Source organism: Hemibagrus wyckioides, linkage group LG18 (assembly GCF_019097595.1).
Source record: "Hemibagrus wyckioides isolate EC202008001 linkage group LG18, SWU_Hwy_1.0, whole genome shotgun sequence".
Classification (NCBI taxonomy): domain Eukaryota; kingdom Metazoa; phylum Chordata; class Actinopteri; order Siluriformes; family Bagridae; genus Hemibagrus; species Hemibagrus wyckioides.
In genome coordinates this window covers 18312501-18335173 of record NC_080727.1, presented here as the reverse complement: position 1 = coordinate 18335173, position 22673 = coordinate 18312501, and the positions used below count along the sequence as shown (strand labels likewise).

General features: G+C 40.3%; 1 protein-coding gene and 1 long non-coding RNA gene across 2 annotated transcripts in view; both read right to left on the bottom strand.

Moving 5' to 3' along the window:
* Positions 1 to 8426: 8426 nt before the first annotated feature.
* klf5l (Kruppel like factor 5 like) lies at positions 8427 to 17214 on the bottom strand. Its single transcript, XM_058415372.1, has 4 exons — positions 16931 to 17214; positions 13249 to 14026; positions 13020 to 13079; positions 8427 to 9963 (listed from the first exon to the last, which is right to left on the bottom strand). The coding sequence occupies exons 1-4, from the start codon at positions 17063 to 17065 to the stop codon at positions 9785 to 9787; spliced, it is 1152 nt and encodes a 383-aa protein (XP_058271355.1). The 5' UTR covers positions 17066 to 17214; the 3' UTR covers positions 8427 to 9784.
* A 3710-nt stretch (positions 17215 to 20924) lies between these two features.
* Positions 20925 to 22673, bottom strand: part of LOC131368789 (uncharacterized) — a 23117-nt gene continuing 21368 nt past the window's right edge. The window contains exon 3 of the long non-coding RNA XR_009207192.1: positions 20925 to 22673. This exon is cut by the window's right edge and continues 60 nt beyond it. This is a non-coding gene — a long non-coding RNA (uncharacterized LOC131368789).

Sequence of the window (22673 nt, the reverse complement as noted above, 5' to 3'; positions counted from 1 at the left end):
CATCCCATGACTGAATTTGCCGTCGTTGGAGCATGTTTACTCGTTTTCACTTTTGAGTTCAACAACAACAAAACAAAAAAAAAAAATTAAGACATACACATATTCTGGGTTTTTGGTTTGCGTGAGCAAGTGTGTTGATCATAAATCCAATTTTTATTTTTTCCTTTTTCTTTGCTGTCTTTTTTTTTTGTTTTGTTTGTTTGTTTTTAAAGGTCAGAATCCTAGGTATTTTATATTGAATGCAGTAACTTATGGGCCAGTACTATATTACTCAGTGCAATGCAGTTATCATTATAATAATACAAGTGATTAATGTTATTTCTTTTGTATTTGTACAGAACAAATGTGTAAAGATCAGTGAGGCGAACACAAGCTTTTTGATACTGTGAGAAATGGTGTTAAAAGTCAGTTTCCCCTGTACAGTTGTGATTATCTACGCCTTTTATAGAATAAAGTGTTTTTTTTTTTTTTTTGTTCAGATCGGTGTCTTGGGTTTCATTGACGACGGACGGTGTTATGAGTAATGATTTTAGATATCATCAGCTCAGTGGATGGAGGGATTTGCACACAAAAGTCAGAGAAGAAGCGTTTTTGAGAAGATAGGAGTGGTCTGGAAACACAAATGAACACTGTTTACAAACACGAGACGCTGAAAAGCATCTGAACATGTATTCGATCACATCGGGTTCCTCTCCTGTCAGCTAGAAACAGGAACCGAACACTGCAATGGGATGGGTGAAGATCTTCAGCTGGATGAACCCATGGATTGATCCCTCATGGTTTGACTTCTTGTGCGTTCCGAGATGCTTTTCTCCTCATCACGGTTGTAATTTGACTGTTTTCCTCTGACCCTCTCATCAACAATGTGTTTCCTCCTGCTGAACTGGATGCTTTCTGTTCTTTGCATCATTCTGTGTAATCTCTAAACACTGCTGAGTGAAAATCTTAGGAGGTCTGCAGTTTCTGAAGGACTCAATTCAGACCTTCTGGCACCAACAACTATGTCCCAGTCAGTCCAGTCTGGTGCGAGATCTGATTTTTTTCCCCTCCTGTGTCTGTACAGATGTCCCTATTATAGCTGATTAGTATCATTTCTAATTTAATTAGAAAGCAGCTTTACAGAATTCTATACAATTCAGCATTATATATATATATATATATTATGTCATATATTATGACTCCCTGAGATGACAACTCTAAAGGGAAAGACTGCTGTGTGATCAGCAGAATTTTGTCCATCTGTCACTAACAACCATGACACGGTCAGCCCAGTCTGATCTGAGATCAGATTTTTTCCCCCAATGTATTTGCAGGATTCATGCATTGTATTACTGCCACCTGATTGGATGACTGTTTAATTGCATGAATGATATAATTTACACCAATTTTGAAATTGGTCCCTATTAATTTATGTACATTTCCCATTGGGATGATCCCACCCCCGTCTCAGAATAGCTAAACTACCAGAAGTAGCCATTAACGTAACTCAGATTTAACAGTAACTATTTTTATTTCATTATTATGAGAGAAGCAAAAGAGAGATATGATCCAGTATGAATCACTGCGCACTTTTTCATCAGACATGAAGTGATTGATTTAATGTCTCAATTATTTAAGCAGTTAAAAAATATCGCTTGAGATGTATAATGTTGCTTGGAAGCTTTTAATCAGGATATAAATTATCCATTTTAAATGTAATATAATGAGCAAGTTAATGAGCAAGTTAATGAGCAAGCCAGAGGCGACGGTGGTGAGGGGAAAAACTCTGAGACGATATGAGGAAGAAACCTTGAGAAGAACCTCAACTAGACATTTATTCTAGATATAACATTAAAAATATCTATCTTGTTGAATTTCAACACCTGAAGATTACAAGAAGCATTTTAATTAGCGGTCTGAGAAATTAGGACCTCGTGGGAATCCGTAATAAACGATGAGAAGCATTTTGAAAGCTTTACCGGGTAAAGGTCAGTGGCGGCCGGTCAATAGGGGCGCCGGGGCGCCGCCCCCTTAAAGTTAGCCAGAGAAGAATGCTACTTTAACACGTTAACAATAATTAAATATTTTAATAATGAAATAAAATCATTTAATCGTACTGTTCCACTGTTAGTCATATTATCATTTATTTAAAAACTGTATCAAAACTGTATTTTGTTCATGTGTTTGTGTGTGTGGGGGGGGGGGAGGTGAGGCTGAGCTCTGATTGGCTTGTTTCAAATTGTCCTTGGGAATCCTCCCACTTTTGTTGTTATTGTTTTTCAATATCTGGCTTCACATTATATATTATCATGTGATTGGACCATTCTCAACGAGTCTCATTACCACTCAGCAGATGGTCAGTTTACGGGCAGGTACTGATTAATGTGGAGGCAATATCTCGAGATGAAAGAAAATTCGGTTCTATCTTTACAAAAAATACCCCTTCACAAGGTGTTCGGATGAAGAAAAGATAAGAATCAAGGAGCTTGGACCAGATCGTCCCAATTTACAAATTCAGCAGCAGTCACGTGATCGCGGTCGAGCTTCCACTTGGTTCTTTTCCAGCACTTCTTACTGAATGCATTGTCCATGCTATCAATGGAAAACAGAGTGGTCACTGAGACGACTGACTTTAACCAAGAGGTCTTTGAGAAATTTGCAAGCTAGAAAAAGGAGAGCAAAATTTCTTTTCAAATAGTGCCACTGGCCTGTGATTAGACAACAGTGTGTGTGTGTGTGTGTGTATATATATATATATATATATATATATATATATATATATATATATATATATATATATATATATATACACATACATATACACATTATATACATATAATATATATGTGCCCTACACTGTACAGTAATGTAGTGTATTATTGTGAGATCCTGTTCTTCAGTTCAGTCTCGTGACCGATAGAGGGAGCATCATGTTCATTTGTCTCATTGCTTTTCTTCAAACTCTCCGAAATCGCCCTCCACTTTCACTTCTGCTTCTCTTCAGGCATCTCTGTGCAAGTCTGAGAAGCTGTGATCTCATGAAGTGTTTTAGTGTACTGTTTCATTCATGCGTCTTAAATGTGCTTCCTGCTTCTTCCACTTTGCGGTTTGAAAGAAAAAGTTCAACAAACAAACAACCTCAGCTTGCACTTTTTTGACAAGAATGACTAGTTATGAATCTGAAACACCATCACTGATGTAACTGTGAATATCGGCTGTATCTCATTCCCATGCACATGCACTGTAGTATTAGCAAAAATAAAAGATTAAGAAGAAAATGTTTAGAGTATTAATAATTAAAAAAAAGCTGGCTAAAGGCTCTAGACTTTGTAATTTTGCACTTCGGAGTTGCTTATGGTTTATGGCCCCTGGCCCCCAAGAACTGACAAAAAAAAAAAGAGAGGAAGGACAAACCTGCCTTTTTTTTCTTTGCTTTATCACGTCCACTGCTTTAGTAGTAGGAGAATGATTAACTTTTTTATGGCAAATAGAAACTTGAGAAGATCTGAAGAGGGATAAGCCAGATGTGCATTATAATATATCCACAAGATATGTACATTATTGTTAGGTTCTTCAAAAAGTTTTGGCACTCTTGGTAAAGATGCGTCATTTTAATTGAAGTAAAAAACGTATGAAAGGATCCAATCATGTATATGCAAATCGTTTCACAAGCTGTTCACATTAACCGCCAGAATGAGGAAGATGCCCTGGTATTTTCATTAGTATTCATCGACAGAAATGCCTTGTTGATGAAAGAGCTCCAGGAAGCATGATCAGATGGGTTTGAGCAGACAGGAATGCTTCAAAGTCAGCTTTTTAAGGTAACCTAAATCACCTCTCTTTACAGTCGTGATGAGCAGAAAAGCATCACAACACTGAATCTTGAGGTAAATGTGACAATCAGGTTGCAGGGAATCTGAGGCTGAGTGGACAAGATAGTTGCCTGACCTGATGAATCTCGGCACAAATCCAATATGAATTGGTGGACCTTACCACCAATTCAAGAACTAAGCCCGGTGGTGGTGTTGGTGTAATGGTATGGGGAATGTTTTCTTAGCACACACTGGGTCTTATGGAATTCATGCCACTAATCATGAAGGCTGTTCTGAGAGTATTATCCTTACTAAACCTGTTGGAATGGCTGTAGTGGCATAAACAACAACTAGCTAAACTACCGAAAGTAGTCCTAATGTAACTATTTAGCAGTAAATATTTTTATTTCATTATTATGAGAAACAAAAAAAGAGATATGATTCTGTATGAATCACTGTGCACTGTTTCCTTAGCCATGAATTGATCAATTTCATTTAATGTCTCATATTGCTTAGGATTTGAGATATATAATGTTACTTGTGTGGTATCGGCTATCTAAGTTGACTACGCCACCTCATAATAAAGGCAGGAGGAACCTCCCCAAGTCGCAATACTCTAATACAAAGAGATCAAACTCAAGTATAGAAAATCCCAGCTTTATTGTCTTAGCATAGACCCTCAGACTTGAAACAGAACTTAAAACATCTGTGTGTCAATAATAAAAAACCACTAGAATAAAAACAAAACTCTCCTCAAGACTCCAGGAAGGGTTGGGCCTGCTCGCATGCACCACCTGTAAGAAGAAAAAGAAGAACACCCACAACATGCACTGCAACCAAACCAATCTTACGTGCACCACTACAGTGCCAACCGTTTGATACACACCACACAACTTGTGCCACCCCACAGGGAGGTTAAGCGTCGATACAGGCCCAGCCCTGTACAAAACCACACTACACTCCAGAGACACAGAGAGACAGAGAGAGAGAAATTAAAAATACAAAGAATATTTAATACAAGTCAATGAAAGTAAAATAAACACAGCACATACAACTAAATAGATAAGAAACAGTGGCTGGTCTGCCCCTTTAAGAGAAAGAAACCATAATCATTAGTTACCAATCACCTAATTATACAAATATACAAGGGCAACAAGACAACATACTTTAGTGAAAGTCCAGTGCAGTAAACCAGTTACCTCGGTGCTCAATCTCACGACCAAACTCTGAATACATAAAAAAAATACTGAAAACAAAAGACAAGTATTACCCACAGCAACCAGTAAAATGTTGTACACCAACCACTTGAATCTCATAACAGATCAACTTTAATAAACATTTTCAATTTACCAGTTATTCAACGCTCACAGATAGCAGTCAGCCCCTAGGAGATACTGCAATGGCAAATACTTTCTGCCCCTCTTTCCCACCATATACGGAAACACCATCAATTAATCACCCTGGATGAAAAGGCATCACATAAGCAGGACTTATCACACACATTCAGCACAAACAAAATCACACATTTAATTTACATACCTGGATGAAAAGGTGTACGAAAGGCTGCACATTAAGCATACCTTTGTTAAACTCCCCACTCATCAGCGCAACCACTACTTATACCTTTTTAGTCATTTGGCTAGCTACCCACACCTGAAGCTCATTACACCAGCTATCCCCCTCCCACACTTGGAAGTTTTTAATCAGGATATAAATTATCCATTTTAAATGTAATATAATGAGCAAGTTAATGAGCAAGCCAGAGGTGACAGTGGTGAGGGTCCCCGAGACGATATGAGGAAGAAACCTTGAGAAGAACCAGACTCTAAAGGAACCTCAACTAGAGATTTATTCTAGTTACAACATGAAAAATATCTATCTTGTTGAAGTTATGAACATCTGTTCAAAACCTGATTACAAGAAGCATTTTCATTAGCGGTCTGGGGAATGTTTTCTTAGCACACACTGGGCCTTATGGAATCCATGCCACTAATCACAAAGGCTGCTCTGAGGGTATTAGTGTGGTGTGAATAAATAATTGTACCATTGATTTGAGGAAAACCTCCACATTATGGGCTGCTAATGTAGCAGTACTGACTGAACAACAGTACTACTCACAAAAAGTTAAGGATATTCGGCTTTTGGGTGAAATTTCAGGATGCACCTAAAATGCACTATAACCTTTACAGGTGAACTGAATTTGACCTTCTCTACACTTTTGAATGCACATGTCCAACTGTTCAGTGTTTCAGTACTTTTTGCATAACTTGCTGTTCTCTAGCAAGGTGCTTAACGGCAAAATTCACAACTGGTGTTTGATTCATGAATCGACCAATACATTTTCTGGTTCAATTAGAATTGGTATTTAAACAGTCCTCTTCATCATGCTGTTCACAGTTTGACATCATGAGACCAAGACCACACCTAACAACTGATCAACAGTACCTCGCTATTGCGAGGCTTCAAACAGGATGTTCTCAGAGGGAAGTGGCCACTGAGCTTAGAGTGTCACAGAGTGTCATCAGCAGGTTGCGACAGAGATACAGAGAGACTGGGAGAGTCACAGAAAGGCATAAAAGTGGACATCCTTTGGCCACATCCCACGTTGATGACCGCTTCATTGTGAACAGTGCCCTGCGGAACCGGATGATGAATGGCACTCAACTCCAGGCACATTTAAGGGAGGTGAGAGGAACCCAAGTGTCACGTCAGACCATTCGAAACCGTTTACATCAGCGTGGTCTGCGTGCTAGACGACCTGCAAGGGTACCTGACCACACCACCAGGCACAGGTGTCAGGCCAGGGAGCATTTACGCTGGACAAGGGACCAGTGGGCCTCAGTGCTGTTCTCTGATGAAAGTCGATTCACGTTGAGCAGAAATGATGGCCACCAATGTTGTTGGAGACGTCAAGGAGAGCGCTATGCATCACCCACTGTTGTGGTGGTGTTACAGTCTGGGCAGGTGTGTCTACTCAATACAGAACTGCCCTACATCTTGTAAATGGTACAGTGACAAGCCAATACTACCTGAATAACATCATTAATCCAGTCATTGTGCCCCTGCATGAACAACACAGGCCTAATTTGATCTTCATGGATGACAATGCTCCAGCTGATCGAGGACGCATCATTAGGGAACGGCTGCTGGAGGCTGGGGTACCTCAAATGGAGTGGGCTGCACTTTCTCCAGACCTGAATCCCATAGAAAACCTGTGGGATCAGCTGAGTCGCCGTGTAGAGGCTCGTAACCCTGCACCCCAGAACCTCAATGACCTGAGGGCCGTCCTTTCAAGAAGAGTGGAGTGCCATGCCTCAGCAGACAATAAGTCGACTTGTGAACAGCATGAGACGTCGCTGTCAAGCTGTAATTGATGGTCAAGACACATGACAAATTATTGAGACACTGACATTTACTGTTGTGGTATACCACCACTGTTGTTGGCTTTTGTTTCAATAAATTGTTTGAGATGAGGAAATCACCATTGCAAGCTTATACTTAAATGCCCTACTTTCATGATATAATATCACTGTAGCGTGAACTTTTTACATTTTTCATAAATTTTACCCAAAAGCCAAATATCCTTAACTTTTTGTGAGTAGTGTATATATACATACAAAGAGAGAGAGAGAGGGAGAGATGTGTGTTGTGCCAGTTTAAAGCAGGCTATATATATACAACACTCCTGTTACCTCTTTTATTGTGCAGTGAAGCTCATCATAAGGCAAGTTTTAACTGGATTCTCGAGCTGCTCTAATCACTTAAAAGGCTGCAGGAATGAACAACCAAGAGTTTTATGACCCATCAGTCAGGAGACAGCACAAAAGAGCTGGAATCCTTCTCTTCAGAAATACATACCTGCACACATGTGTCTCAAAAGTGTCTGGAGGAGGAAACAAATACAAAACAGAGGAGAGAGAGAAGGGGGGGTGGGGGGAAGGGTGTAGTGATTCTGTTCATTCATCTTATAATTGTCATGTTTGTCTATTGTACACATGCTAGAGTGTAGCAGTGTATCATTATAACAACAAGGGTGGCTCCGCACTTGCCTAATCACCTTTTATTGTTTGTGAGATCTCATCAGCAAACGATTGTGGCATACGGTATAATTATTATTTTCAATTTTAGCTAAGCCCCGCTCCACCCAGTCATGTTCTTTTGCAAACTGCCACTGTTTTTCCTGTCCGAGCAAGGCATTTGTCTTCAACAAACCGGTTTACTGTTTTATTCTATTCAACAAGTTCTATAAGTCAGGTCAAGCCTTTTCTTTTCATATCTGTCTCAAGGTATTTCATTTTCTTAAGTCAAATGATTGCATTAGAAAAAATGATAGAGATTTATTGGCCACGGACACCACACCACTGAAGCAAATTGCTTTTAAAACCAAATTCAAGGTTGTGGTAAATAATTAACTCTAGTTAAAGCAATCAATCAGTCCTTTAATACCTGACTGAGTTGGCTAAGAAACTACTCGGAGACGTCACCATTTTCACCATTTCCACGACACAATACACATCAGGGAGCCTTAACAAAAGCCTTTATCGTGATGATTTCATGCGAAATATCCTGGAAGATTTCCCTGTAAGGCTCGCAAAGCAGGTGAATATCGCAAACATGCAATAAATCAATAAAACAAACATTATTGATTGTTTTTATTTTTAAGGATTTCAGATATCAAAATACAAAATGATCGGTGTTCATCCGCACAGGATGAACTCACCCCCCCCCCCTTTTTTTTTAAAACAACTCCCCGTTTGTTCGTGATAAAAAGAAAACCTTAAAAGAGGACAAATATTTACACGTTTACTTTTAGTTTTAGCTACAATATGTACAGGTGCTTTCAGAGTTCCTCTATAGGAAATGTACACGGGGTGCGAGCGCACACACACACACACACACATACACACAGAGCGGAGGAAGGAGGAAGTGCTTAGAATAAAGTGATAATAAAGACGAGCAGTGGTTTTGCCGAGACGCTCTGGTTCGAGTGTTATAGATGATATTTTGTTCTTCTGTTATCGCATAAGTTTTAAATGTGTCACTAAACACTAAACACAGCTATTGAAATGCTCCAAGGAGTTCACATCTTTCTCACTTTTCTTTCTTTTTGAAATAATTTGGCACATGTATTGTCGGTCCTTTGAGTGATTACTGGATGAACGACACCCGAACCGGTCAATAATTAATACAGGGATATTTAACATGGTTAACTACTTGGCTTAAATCCTGCATGTGTAATCCGTTCGACATTATACGACGAGAGGAACCCATTGATCCGGTAGAGCTGTCGTCGTTTCTTGCTCAAGCTACTCATAAAATGGTTTGTTTCCATGGATACAAATGTCTGAGAAAAACAAACATTACTCAACTCTGTACTCTCAACTCCTTAGCAAATAAATTCAGATTCTTATAAAAGGATGGGGGGGGGGGCAAAATAAAGAGATCCCAATCTAAACAGTGTAGGTTAGGAACAATGAGTTATCCTGCGGTATTAACACTGGGAAATTCCACAGGAAACTGTGTGATCAAATCTGAAGCTGAAGGTGTTCTTTGAAAGCATTTCTGCTGGAAAACACAGCACTGATCAAACCAGAGCGTCAAAGATGTCGGCTACAGATTTCACAACATTTATACACAGAGCACTCGGGTACATACAATATATACAGTCGCACAAAATAATCTACAAATGAAACTATTTCTGAGGATTCCACTCCAAAACATGTCGAGTCGAGTCGAGTCGGGTCTTCGTACTAGTCCTAGGGCTAAGAAAAAAAATGGTGGTCAGGCTGAAATTGGCAGTTCTTTTTTTTTTCCTTTCTTTTCTTTTTAAAGAGAAACATATTTGATCTGGTCAAAGACACGAAATATATATATATATATATATATATATATATATATATATATATATATATATATATATATATATATATATATATATTTAATTATACAAATATTAAAAAGTTCTTTGTTTTTTTCCCCTTGTGGTCGACAACTCAGTTTTGGTGCCTCTTCATGTGGAGCGCCAAATGATCCGAGCGCGAGAAGCATCGGTTGCATGCGATGCATTTAAAAGGTTTGGCTCCTGTGTGCTTTCTGTAATGCCTCGTGAGTTCATCTGAGCGGGCAAAGCGCCAGTCACATCCTTCCCAAGTGCAGCGGTATGGCTTCTCACCTGAAAAGGAAAGGGAAAAAAAAAAAACAAGATCAGACTTTTCATGCAATGTTATGTTCCATCTCCGAGGCTACGGTACATATGAAATCTATGTTTTGATAGAGATATTGGAAAGGTAAGCTAGTGAAAAGGTTTCGGTGCCAACCTCATCATCATCTCGTATCATCTGGAGTACTTGAGCAGGAGAAAAGAGAACTCCCGTATTCAGGAGTGGAAAAAATAAAATTCAACCCCTAATTCATTCCTAAAATTATAGCCATGTATTAAGGTCACTACTTGGCATTTACCGCATGCACGCTGGTGTTATTATGCATTCATTATTCATGATGAAGGTTACGATGTTGACGTTTCATCAGCTATCATGTATCGATCGATTGTATAGACTAAGCTACACAAAAAGGTGTTTATAAAATATTGACAGACTCCTACACACACAGAGTCTAGAATCCTGCTGACTCCATTCCTCGGACCACCGAAAGCTCATCTAACAACAGCTGATTTAGACGCTGTTGGGACTTCCCTCAAACAGTCAACAAGTGCATGCTAAAAAAGGCAGCAAAATGGCGCTAAGATAAAGCCCTCCTAAAACATGAGCTATATTTAAAATGTGTGTGTGTGTTACACGCAGGCAAAAAAAAGGGACTTACGTGAGTCACAGTCTCCGTGCGATTAGCCCCATGTTAAGTCTCTTACGCTATCTCGAGTGATATGACCTGCCATATTTATCTTCCTCATTATTCACTAATCACTCGTGTATGACAGAATTTTTACGCAATAAGTTAACCTTTCATCCGAATACCTTTAGTATAAAACATTTTCACCTCAAGTGTGTTGTTTTCTGGGGTGTGACTCGTAAACATTAGCAGCCACTTTTGTACTTTGTGTGGAAGGGTTTACCCGATAGCATGCTTTTATTAGCAAACAGTTGTGATAACGAGTTACGTTAGCTTGACAGTAACTTCGTCTGAGCCACGCTGGGTGAAAATGTTTAGTCTTTAAAGCCAAAACAAAAAAAAAAGGAATGCAAAATAGAGAAGGTTGATGTTCCTGGGGTCAAACATTTGAGGGAGTAAATAACAGCAGGTTAGCTTGCTAACCCCAGACGGTTAGTGTTAGCAGGTGTATTTGTTTAAACACTGGACCTTCTGGTGGGGTCAAAATCATTAACTCTGCCTTATTGCAGCACTTAGAAACACGATGAACCTCCAGAAGAAAGGGAGCAATGAACTCCTAACAAGCTAAAACACAAAGAGGGAATGCTTCGGATCATTTGCATTCTTCTCTTTAAAGCCATTTTACTACTTGTTCAGATCAGACAGAAAGGACAGAACGAAGCGCAGGCACAGGATGCCGCCCCTTTTAAAGCTATACGAAGTTTACTCGGAAGAAACGGGCCATTTTTATGGAGGTTTTACTCAACCGATAAAAAAAAATAAAAATACATGCTCATAGAGATATAGAGTAAACATGAAGGACTTTAACAGCGGTTTCTGTTTGAGCAGGGTGGGCGAGCTGTTAACAAAAAAAAGACGGTTGAAAATCAGTTTAACTGCTTGAAAGTGCACCGAGTTATTTATTTCAGTGTTTCTACACCCTTCGATCGATACTGTTGAGTAGCAGGTGATACTCTGAGACAGAAACCCTTCTGGTCGGGATAGGTGACGTGTCGGCCATGTTACACCATCAATTCTATTATCGGTACTGCGCTAGGCAGCGATAGGGATCAGCGACTGGGTTAATCCTCAGCAGGGAATGAAAGGAAGTCTCGACGTTCATCTTGACAAGAGTGAATGAAACAAAGGTCCAGATACGATCGTGTATATTGTTATGAGCCTATCAAGTGTCATTCTTTTTCAGATACTAGACCTCTCCTAAACACCAACGACAAAAATCCACTAAGGGCTTGCAGAGGATCAAGAAATGCTCCAGATTGTTCCACTTCATCTTATATGCCTACTGGGTCAATATATTCAAAGAAAACCCCAATTGGTTATTTCTTTCCACACAAATGTTTCTAATGATATCAAACTCATATCTGCTGTCTGAGATGCCCCAAGTGTTTGAAGGGGTTATCTTCACCCACTAAAATTCTGTGTAAGGTTATCAGACTAAAGGAGAAAAACACACATCTCACGCTGAAAGCCGATAAAATGACTCATTTCTTTACACTGATTCAAAATTTTCCACAAGTCCATTTCAAAAGCCAGTGTACTGGTAAAAAGAGTTAGATTAGCCATGGCATCTTTCTTTATTTCAGAAGTTGTCTTTCGGTTTGATGGATAATGTATATGCATCTGGAAAGGCAGCGGGTTAAAAAACAAAAAAAACAAAAACGCCAAACCTGTTGTTATCTTGCCACCGAAAATGAATAGAGACATCCTGAACCTAGAATGTTACGACCTTAGCCTCCAGTTTCTGTCATTAGGCATAACAAAGCAACAATGCCTGAGGTTAAAAGGGAATCCCTCCACACAGGTTACCTTTCAGACCGAGAGAGGGGCGAGGGATTATATCAAGACAATAACACAGGAGGTGCGTCTATAATCTTATGCATCAGCTGTGGCTTACTATGATGTACTATGCTAGAGACATCCGGCCTTTTCCGGCGTGTTTTGGGGTGTGTGTGTGTGTGTGTTTGGGTTCCCAGTGTCAGTCTAAGTCTGAGAAGCAGAGGGTCTGTTAGGTTTCATCTTATGTACAGTGAAACTACAGTGTTCTTTCCCTCCTCCCTCCTTAGAGCAGACGCAGAAAAAAAGCAGGAGGAACAGGTTTTTCCTCCGCTACTTGACGATTTCCCCCTCGGGGAAGCGTGCAGGGCTTGTACGGGCATGCAGACACAATGTGCATAAAAGTGAGAAATGAGAGGCAATTCATCTCTCCCTCCGCCTCTGTTTTCTCATTCTTTTCACCGTTTCCCCAGGCCATCTTCTCTGTTGATCCATCGAAGAGCTTTGTGTTGGTGGTACATTGCATGTGGTCAGGCAGTTACAACCGTCTCAAATGCAGCTTTTCAGGTTTGTGTGTGTGTATGTGTGTGTGTGTTTTTAGCTTCTTACCTGTATGTGTTCTTTGGTGTGCTTTCAAGTGGGAGCTTTTTGTGTAAACCTTGGTGCATCCTGCCAAGAGGACAAAAAAAAAAAAAAAAAAGAGCATGAGAATTAAAATGTGGAAAGCTATCAAGCCACACCTTGAGTTTTTGGACAATAAGTGACCCAGATAATAAGTTCAGGGAGTACTGTGTGACTACACCTTATCAAAAGGCATAATTATGTGTTCAGAGCTAACCTTGGAAGTCACAGTGGTGAATCCTTCTCTTCTCCAGTTCGGGGTTATTCCTTCGGTTGTATCTGGGGCCAGTGAGAACGCCTTGTCCCTGAGTCATCAGCACAGAGTGAGGGGTCATCTGTGCCACCTTTACTCCCATTTGGGTCTGATAAGGTGGAGGAGGAGGAACCATGTTAATCAGCTCGGCTTGATTTTCCGGGCTTCCTGGCTGTGAGTTGGGGGGCGAGGGCGGCAGGCTGTCAGGTTGTGCTTGCTGGTAGAACTGGTCCGGTATCACAAAGTCACCTGATGGTGTTGTCAGGGCCACGGCGTTCAGGTTGAGCATGGTCCTGCCTGCTCCGTTCACCTGCTGGCTGTTGGAGAAAGTCATGGAGGTGAGGTTCCCGTTGCTGATGGCCATCTGGTAGACCTGTGGCTGCTGCGGGCCGATGTGAAGCTCGTCGGCGACGGTCATGTTGGGTTTAATGAACAGGTTGTCAACTGTCTGTGGCACACTGAAGACGGACGTGAAGTTGGGGAGCGTCTGGATGTTGCAGGACGCCTCTATGCCAGGCTCGGTTTTGATCTGAGACACCGGTTTGGTCGGGCGGTACAACCCCGTGCGAAGATGGGTCGTGTTGGGCAGGATGAGGTTGATGTTGAGGCTGTAAGGGGCTGGCTTTTCGTCCGCAAAGTACTCGTCCACTACGGAGGCGCTTTCCCGACGGTACTTTTTGTCTGTAAGGGTTTGGGATGGAGGCCCTTGTTGGGGCAAATATTTATCCATCTCCATTGGGTTCTGAAAATAACACAACAAACAGCGAGGAAGTAAGCAAGATGCGATCCATTTCAACTTCTCATGTTTACTTCAAATCAACATGCTCTATTACTACCATTACTGCACTAATTCCCACTAAGTCTTTCATTTTAGTCTGTTTGGTACAGAATAATTAAATCTCCAGCTTCCTCTTTAGCCAGTAACACAGATATTTGGACAGAAAGGAATAGAGGAGAAAAACTAAGCTTTGCTACATCTGTGAACTTGGTTTGTAAGACGATGATTTGTGATTTTAGAGCATCCATTATGTACGCTATGCTACATACAACAGAGGAACTGTGCAGCTCAGCACAAGAGTAAACAGCGACCTCATAGGTGTGGTAATCTCAGAGGAATGGAACAAAAAGCAAAACCAAAACAAATGACATGATAAGAAACCTGAGTAAGAAAAAATAGGAACAGCACAAAACAGTACGCCTTGAGCGGTGCAGAAGTGTGATTGCAATAAAACTGTCCTCAAAAGGTGTGACACAATGACTTTAAGAATTTAAAGTCATTGTTAAATGAATCTAAACCTAGCTGTCATTACACACTGTGTATCACAAAACTACTGGAAAGGGAAAAGACTCTCACATAGATGTGCCCATTTATTTAAAAAGCTCTCTGAATTCTTTCGATTTTAGACCATTGGGAGTCACCAGAGGACTTCGATTTGATCTCTGTGTATAGCTATTTGTCATGCTGCCTAAGTCAACAATGCCATATTGTTGACTCTCCCTTAACAACCTACAAATATTAACTACATACAGAAAACCTCATACTCTAAACTTGTAATGTAAGCTGTAGGACATGAAGTATTTATAGCTTTTTTTTTCCTCTTCCTCCATCCTTCGATAACGTGAGTTCCAGTAGAGCAGCTTTGGAAAGATAAAACCAGGTAATTAACTGAAAATAGCTTTAGACGTTAAGGCTTGGTCAGGGTAGAACTGGTGCTTGACAGAGTGACAAACTTGGCTGGTCCTAATATCAGTCCAAAGTGCCCACTCCAAGCATCATGTCTTTATTTCAGAAGAAGTACGGACCACACACCTGAACCCTGGGCCAAGATCCTACAGGTTAATGATTGGAGGAGATTTATGACTACGCAGTTCTGTAAAACGCTGGCTGATAACGAATGAAAGATGAACAGCATGAGAAAAAGAGAGATAGAGAACTATGGTTGTTCTTGTTGAACTATATAGTTGTTCTTGTGAAGTATTTGAGAATTAAGAATGCCACGGAAGTATAATTCAAGTCAAGTGATGGAAATACGTCTAGAAAATTAGACGTCCAGATCACTTTCCTACTTAATTTCGAAAGCTTTTCTCGGCCACGTCTTAAGCTCACAGCTTAAAGATCTCTTTCCTAATTACTAAACAAATGATCTGATCTCAGTCCTAATGGCCCTTTATGGCCAAAAGGAATGCAGAAAGATGGTCATTTATCTGCAATTGCCCATAAAAGGGCACTGATAGGCTTCTTGTCTGTTAAGCAAGGATGGCAGAGAAGAAAAACAGAACCTTTGAAACCAAAAGGATGTTTTATTGCTTTGGGGAAGACTGATAACAGTTGTTTTGTCTTTTTTTTTTGTGAAACTTGCTTGGTATGGAGCCATTCTGGCCGATCTTTAGCACTTAATGCTGAAGTGACCACACTGGCCACTGACTCAGACGGAGGACGTAATTACTACAGGAAATGTGACCTGGCACCAAGATGCATTACATGTACATTAGTCATAAATGAAATCTATGAAAAAAGGGAGACCTGTCAGACCATTTTGTAACCAAGTCCATTAATTCTATATTCTGTATTTTGGTCTGATCTGTTTGGTCGGATTTGTTTTTAAAGTCTAGGCAATATGGCAAAATAATAACAGAAATAATGTTAGAACCAGTGTGAAGAAAAGAAAGAAAGCCAGTCAGGTACCACAGTGGACACAAACCTGCCAAAGCAAACCAAATAACATCCAGAAATCGCAAGCTTGAGACGCAACATCATAAACAGAACGAAAAAGCTCCGAAAACAAGCAGCGACAACAACAAATGTGTCCTTTACCCTTTTTCAACTCGTAAAAAAAATAAAAATCATAAATCCTTTCAAGCACGACGGTAAGCAGCACATAAATCTCGAGTATACACGAATCTTTGCTTACATCAGATGTTACAAAAACAAAAAAAAGTGCCTCGAGACTGGTATGTACTTTTTTTATTTCAAAGGTTTCACCACATACTGTCATCTCCTGATGTCACCATCTTCCAGCACACAAGCCTTTAAACCCAAAATACGATTTACTCCATAATCGGTGTGCAGTGTGTAATTTAAGGTTATCACCACAATGAGAAGCTCTTCAGCCCATTACTCTACTGTAAGCACCGGGCAATTTAGCTGCGGTCAAGGCTTTTCTAACATATTATATAGTTGATATATATATATATATATATATATATATATCAGATCAAGTCACATATTTCTATTGTTTTTTCTTTTGTGTTTTATTTTTTAGGTTACATTATTATTATTATTATTAGTAGTAGTAATAGAAGTTTAAGTAATTGGTAATAATTGGTCCAAAACTTGCAATATGTATTATTTTTTGCACGTTATTACACTTAATAAACTCTACATCAAATCCCTACACACTTCTGTATAGAATGGTACTAGTATATAAAATGTGCATTATTAAGAAAAAGAAAAATCAGAAATCCCAAATCCAGTAAACATTACAAAGCAAATCATTCTCGCTCTCTAAAGCTTGGACCTTGTTGTGTCCAAATAGCAGAAATCTTTGCTGGTAATGGTGTTAATTCAGAATTAGGGGCCCTATCTTCTTGCCCTTTTTTGCTTAGATTAAGCAGGGTTGCCAGGGCCTGTCCCTGTGCTCCTCACCGTGGGTTTGACGTCCTCAAACACGGACGAATCCTCCGCACCGTCTGCGCTCGACATCCGCACAGGCTTCAGCTGCGTAAAAACCGCCCTCTCCTCCGTGCTCGGGCCGCTCACGGCCAGTCCTATGCTCGCCATCCTAATCTAAAATGTTTCAAAACGCTGTTTTTATTTAAACCTCCTAAATCACTGTAAGCGATCCCCCCCCCGAAAACACACACACAGCGCCCTTTTTTTGTACCGAGTCCAGGTGTGCGTTATATCCCGAACCCTCCTTCTGTCAATCAGGTAAGCTTTTACCTGTTATGAAGTAGCCGAATAGAAAGTGAGCCTCACGACGCGGCGGCCAATCAGAGCACAGAAAGCAAAGACTTCTTATCCAATCCCAGGCGAGGAGGTGGAACCCACCTGTTTAGTGAGATCCCGGAGGTGTTTGCTTTACCTCAGGATTTGCGCCATTTTAAGAGGCAGTCTGACTAATATGTAAAACACCATGGCATGTCAAGCAATTCACTTCTTTCTTATTTTTTTTTTAAAGGATTAAACACTAAAACAGCAAAAAGCTGCACAGACTCTAATCTGATCATATGATATGTCACATGCACATGAAGCTGTCGTGCAGGAAGCGAGCGTGCCATGCTCAGTTTGCGAACAACACAGTTCCTCTCAGGCTGATTGAGAGTTTTCGTGGCTTCACCATTCACTTCTGAGATTCAGTGAAGACAGGCGAACCAACGGCGGCTGAAGCGAACAAGCGTGTGCTTATTACAGGCTTTGTGAAGCCGAACATTAACGTAAAAGCCCATCTGCGCGGTCAACGTAACGTCATTCAGGCTTACAGATGTGCGTGACACAACACTGACTCTTTCATCTTGTTTTTCTCCACAAACACGTCTTTGTACGTTTAGATGTTATCTCGCTTCTCTGTCTTTTCCTTGCTTACTTGTAGTGGGAAGCTCAGAGTTATTAGTTAATGATACATATCTAATAAGCAAACATTTTAAATAGATGCAGCAATGCAACGATAAGGTAATATGGAAATCCGTGTAGGACAAAAGGAAACTGGATCCTCTGCATTCCTCTAGTCTTTGTGACACTGTGGAGATACCAGGGGGTAGGATTAAACCAAATGTGGGCACTACAGGTGGAACGCTCACCTGTTTAAACGTATTTTGCTAAAGGAAAAGAAGGACCTGAGCACCTGTGTCGAGGTCAGAGGACGTCAACATTTTTCCTACGACTCGAAGCATCATTCATTTGTTTTCGGATTAGGGTTAAATCTAACAATGAAGCCTAGCGTGCTCTGTGTGAGGGGGCGGGACTGGATGACAGAAGGGCCTACTTAACTAATGTTAAGTAGATGCAAAATGGCGGCAGCCGGACTACAGCCTGGAGGCTTGCAGTTCAAGGCGGTGCGCTCGGCGTGCTCAGGTTTCATTCGCCTTTCATTTAGTCAAACATTATAGCATGTATTTCCACAGCACTTCCTTTTCATCATGACAGCTCATACATACTCAGATGTTTATCCAACTCTGATCTCACACCAACGATGTGCATCAGAAGCATTGCATTGAGAATGCTTGTTCATTAGAAGTAGATGAGTTTTTTTGAGATTTATTATCCAAATAACACCTTTCTTAAGAAAGGAAACAGATTCCAACTAGACATCTGATCTAACCCATCTACAATGTCAGTGTTAGAGACGGATATGCTGGATAGGATGAAAATTCTGTTTGTTGGATTGATTTTACTTCATACTTTATTACTATTCCTGTTTTGCATAAGTTTTAATTTAGACATTTTTCTTCTTCCGCTTTTAGAAAAGCAAAGTAAAATCCTAAGGTTTTTTAAAGAAAAAAGAAACTCTTGGATACGTGCCTATGTTTAATTTCTGGATCTGAGGCTATCTTGAACTTGACATATTGTAGAAGTTGATGCTAAAATAAGAACAGCAATGTCTTGTCCCTGGGTTTCCCCAAAAGTTGACTCTATGGAAATTTAAAGGGGTATAAAAATGAATTATGAGGGCAGAATGCAACCTGATTTATCTGTAAACGTCACACCATGTGCAAGCAATCAGATGCATTCTGACTTGATCCAGAATGATCTGAGGTTTGCTGTGGTATGAAATGATTCCCGGAAAGTGAGGATTTGCTCATATTAAGCGGTGCAGCAGAGCAGTATGGAGTTATGTGTGTGAGTGAGAGTATGTGTGCGTGTGTAATAAATAAGCCGGCTTTTGCTTGGCTGGCTTCGTATTTGCATGGGGAATTGGCGGATGGATTGCGGCGGCTTTTGAGTATGTGGTTACCTGAGATTGCACAACCGGCAGAGCTCATGTTTCAGAGATAGCTCATGCTCTCGTCAGAATTTAATCGTTATTCACCGTGGGTTCGTTTTTGTACCATTTGAGTATTAGTGGTACAAAAAGCCAAACAGATAAACAGATCAGCAATTGTCTCATGGTCACGTGTGCTTATATAAAAGATTGTGTAATTACTGTCAGATCTCATCTGATCTTCTGTGGGTGGAAGCAGAAGAATGTCGAGTGCAAACGCTTAAAGCTCGTTTCGGTATGAAGAAGAGACTATGCCTATGACCTGCTCTTCACACCGCAAACATATGATAATATTCATTAGCTGTCACGTTTTTCTTCCATGACTTCTTCAAAGTCTCTGAACGAAAAATCTTCTGCTCTCAAGCAGCAATTAGACGTTGATTGAAAACAGACAAGACAGAACACGCTAAGACTCAGAGATCAGCTGGGGCAGTAAAAAAACAAGAGAGAGAGAAAGAGAGAGAGCTAACATGCAAATTGGTGCAGTCTGTCTTTTTCAGCCAGACGTGTCCATTACACCGAATCTCTGTTCGCATATATCATCGGCAACAGTGGCTGATGAGAATACACAGCAATACTACAAAAGAAAAAAAAAACTCAACAACATTCCCTGTTGCTTTGTCAAACAGTCTAACCACAAAGGAGTAATAAAGCGAGGATCTGAAGCGCTGGAATAAGTGATGCATTCCCGGGGAGCCGAGAACTTGCGCTCGCTATGGATTTGAGAGCCAAATGTTGACTGAGGGAGGGTGTCCTTCAGCGCTGAATAGGGCCTGATTGTTCTCCCCGACTACAGCACATGTGTACTTTTCAATAAGCCAAGAATCAGCATTGATCTGAGCAAACCAAGCAGCTCTGGCACATAACTTAGCAGGCTAAGCATCTGCACACATGCCCTGCCTCTTATTGTGCAATGACAGAATGGGCAGAATGACAAAAAACACACACACACACACACAACAAGACAAAATATCTGATGTGGCTGCTACTGAAAGTGGAAATGTATTTAAGAGTTGAATAAACCACTAAGGCATTGACATGTACACATACACACACACAGAATTTTCACACAGCTTGTACATATTTCTGCGTCTATGTGTGTGGGCGAGAAGTCGTTCCGTTTCCTTGGAGAAAAGTTGTCAAGTCATGACAACTAAAACTTTATTGACATTATGGCGACAGGATGGGGTTGAGTAAGACCGTGTATTATCAAGTCTTCTGGTGCCTTGTTAGCACCGTGGGCGGCTGTGGAAGATTGCTGCAAAGTTCTCGGTGCTCACGTGCTCAGCTCACGTAAAAGGCGTCATATGAAACGTGTCCAACGAACAGCTCGATATTACGTCCAGTTAAAGATCGCACGTGCACCAGGATGCCGTGAACACCTCCAACAAACTCTCACAGCTTTATGACGTCCTGAACGTCACGTAGACAGACATTTACTTTTGACTTAAAAGTCTATACGTTGTTTTGTCTTGCTGGAAAAAAAAAGAAAGGTCCACCTGGATAAACACAAGTAAGAAAGGAGTACACATGTGCCTACAATACAATGCAAACAAACAATATATATATATATATATATATATATATATATATATATATATATATATATATATATATATATATATATATATATATAATGCTATAGTGTTCAAAGGGTTCAGGTGAAATTGAAGGAGTTGATGGAGTGAGAGATGTAGGATTTGTTCATGCTATTACTGTCATCATTAAGAAAATTGACAGATTTTAAACGAGTGCAGATTTTACAGTAAGTGTTGGACGGAGAAAACTCTCAAATCTGTAGGCATGAGCTTCTTAATGTAATAAACACTCAATGAATAAGTACATTACAGCAAAGGCTTAAAAGGAAAGCTATTATTTGATTATTACACTAGTGGAACTTGTGAGTGTGTGTGCGTGTGAGATATCCAACAGGATGTGGCCTGTACCTTTAAGAGAGGGAGTTTATAGAACTTCAAGTACAGGACTCCAGGGGAAATGACCATATTTGGGTCGAAGGAAGTGCTGGAATTCCTTCAAGTATAAATACACCACAATAGAATGGGGTCAGAGGCCATCAGGTTTAGTGATTTACTGTATTCTGTTAGCCCAACACGCAACATTAACCCACTCACTACCGGCACACCCAGGCAGATTGCGTCATTCGGCTGTATTTACGTATTTCACAAAGAATAAATAAAGAAGTAACCTGGAAACCTGGAAGAATCTGGAAACCTGTAATGTGCTGTATTCACCTGGATATTCAGACCATTTTATTAATTATTATATTAGATTTTTATTAATGTATTCTTCATTATTATTATTTTTAATCACCAGGTGCAATATACACAAGACGCCACTTACATAATATCAGGTTACATTATATATTCTTCATGCATAGTTTCCCTGTGCTGTAGGTACTGTAGAGGTCCTGTAGGTTCTTTATGTACATTAAGTGCTGTAGATACTGTAGGTGCTGTAGGTACTGTAGAGATCCTGTAGGTACATTAAGTGCTGTAGATACTGTAGGTGCTGTAGGTACTGTAGAGATCCTGTAGGAACATTAAGTGCTGTAGATACCTTAGGTGCTGTAGGTACTGTAGAGATCCTGTAGGTACATTAAGTGCTGTAGATACTGTAGGTGCTGTAGGTACTGTAGAGGTCCTGTAGGTACATTAAGTGCTGTAGATACTGTAGGTGCTGTAGGTACTGTAGAGATCCTGTAGGTACATTAAGTGCTGTAGATACTGTAGGTGCTGTAGGTACTGTAGAGGTCCTGTAGGTACATTAAGTGCTGTAGATACTGTAGGTACTGTAGTGGTCCTGTAGGTACATTAAGTGCTGTAGATACTGTAGGTACTGTAGTGGTCCTGTAGGTACATTAAGTGCTGTAGATACTGTAGGTGCTGTAGGTACTGTAGAGGTGCTGTAGGTACATTAAGTGCTGTAGATACTATATGTACTGTAGAGGTCCTGTAGGTACATTAAGTGCTGTAGATACTGTATGTACTGTAGAGGTCCTGTAGGTACATTAAGTGCTATAGATACTGTATGTACTATAGGTGCTGTAGGTACTGTAGAGGTCCTGTAGGTACTTTAGGTGCTGTAGGTACTGTAGAGGTCCTGTAGGTACTTTAGGTGCTGTAGGTACTGTAGAGGTCCTGTAGGTACTTTAGGTGCTGTAGGTACTGTAGAGGTCCTGTAGATACTGTAGGTACATTAAGTGCTGTAGATACTGTAAGTGCTGTAGATACTGTAGAGGTCCTGTAGGTACTGTAGATACTGTAAGTACTTTAGGTGCTGTAGATGCTGTAAGTACTTTAGATACTTTAGGTATTTTAGGTGCTGTAGGTACTTTAGGTGCTTTAAGTACTGTATGTGCTGTAGGTGGGGAACAGTGATCTCTCGTCC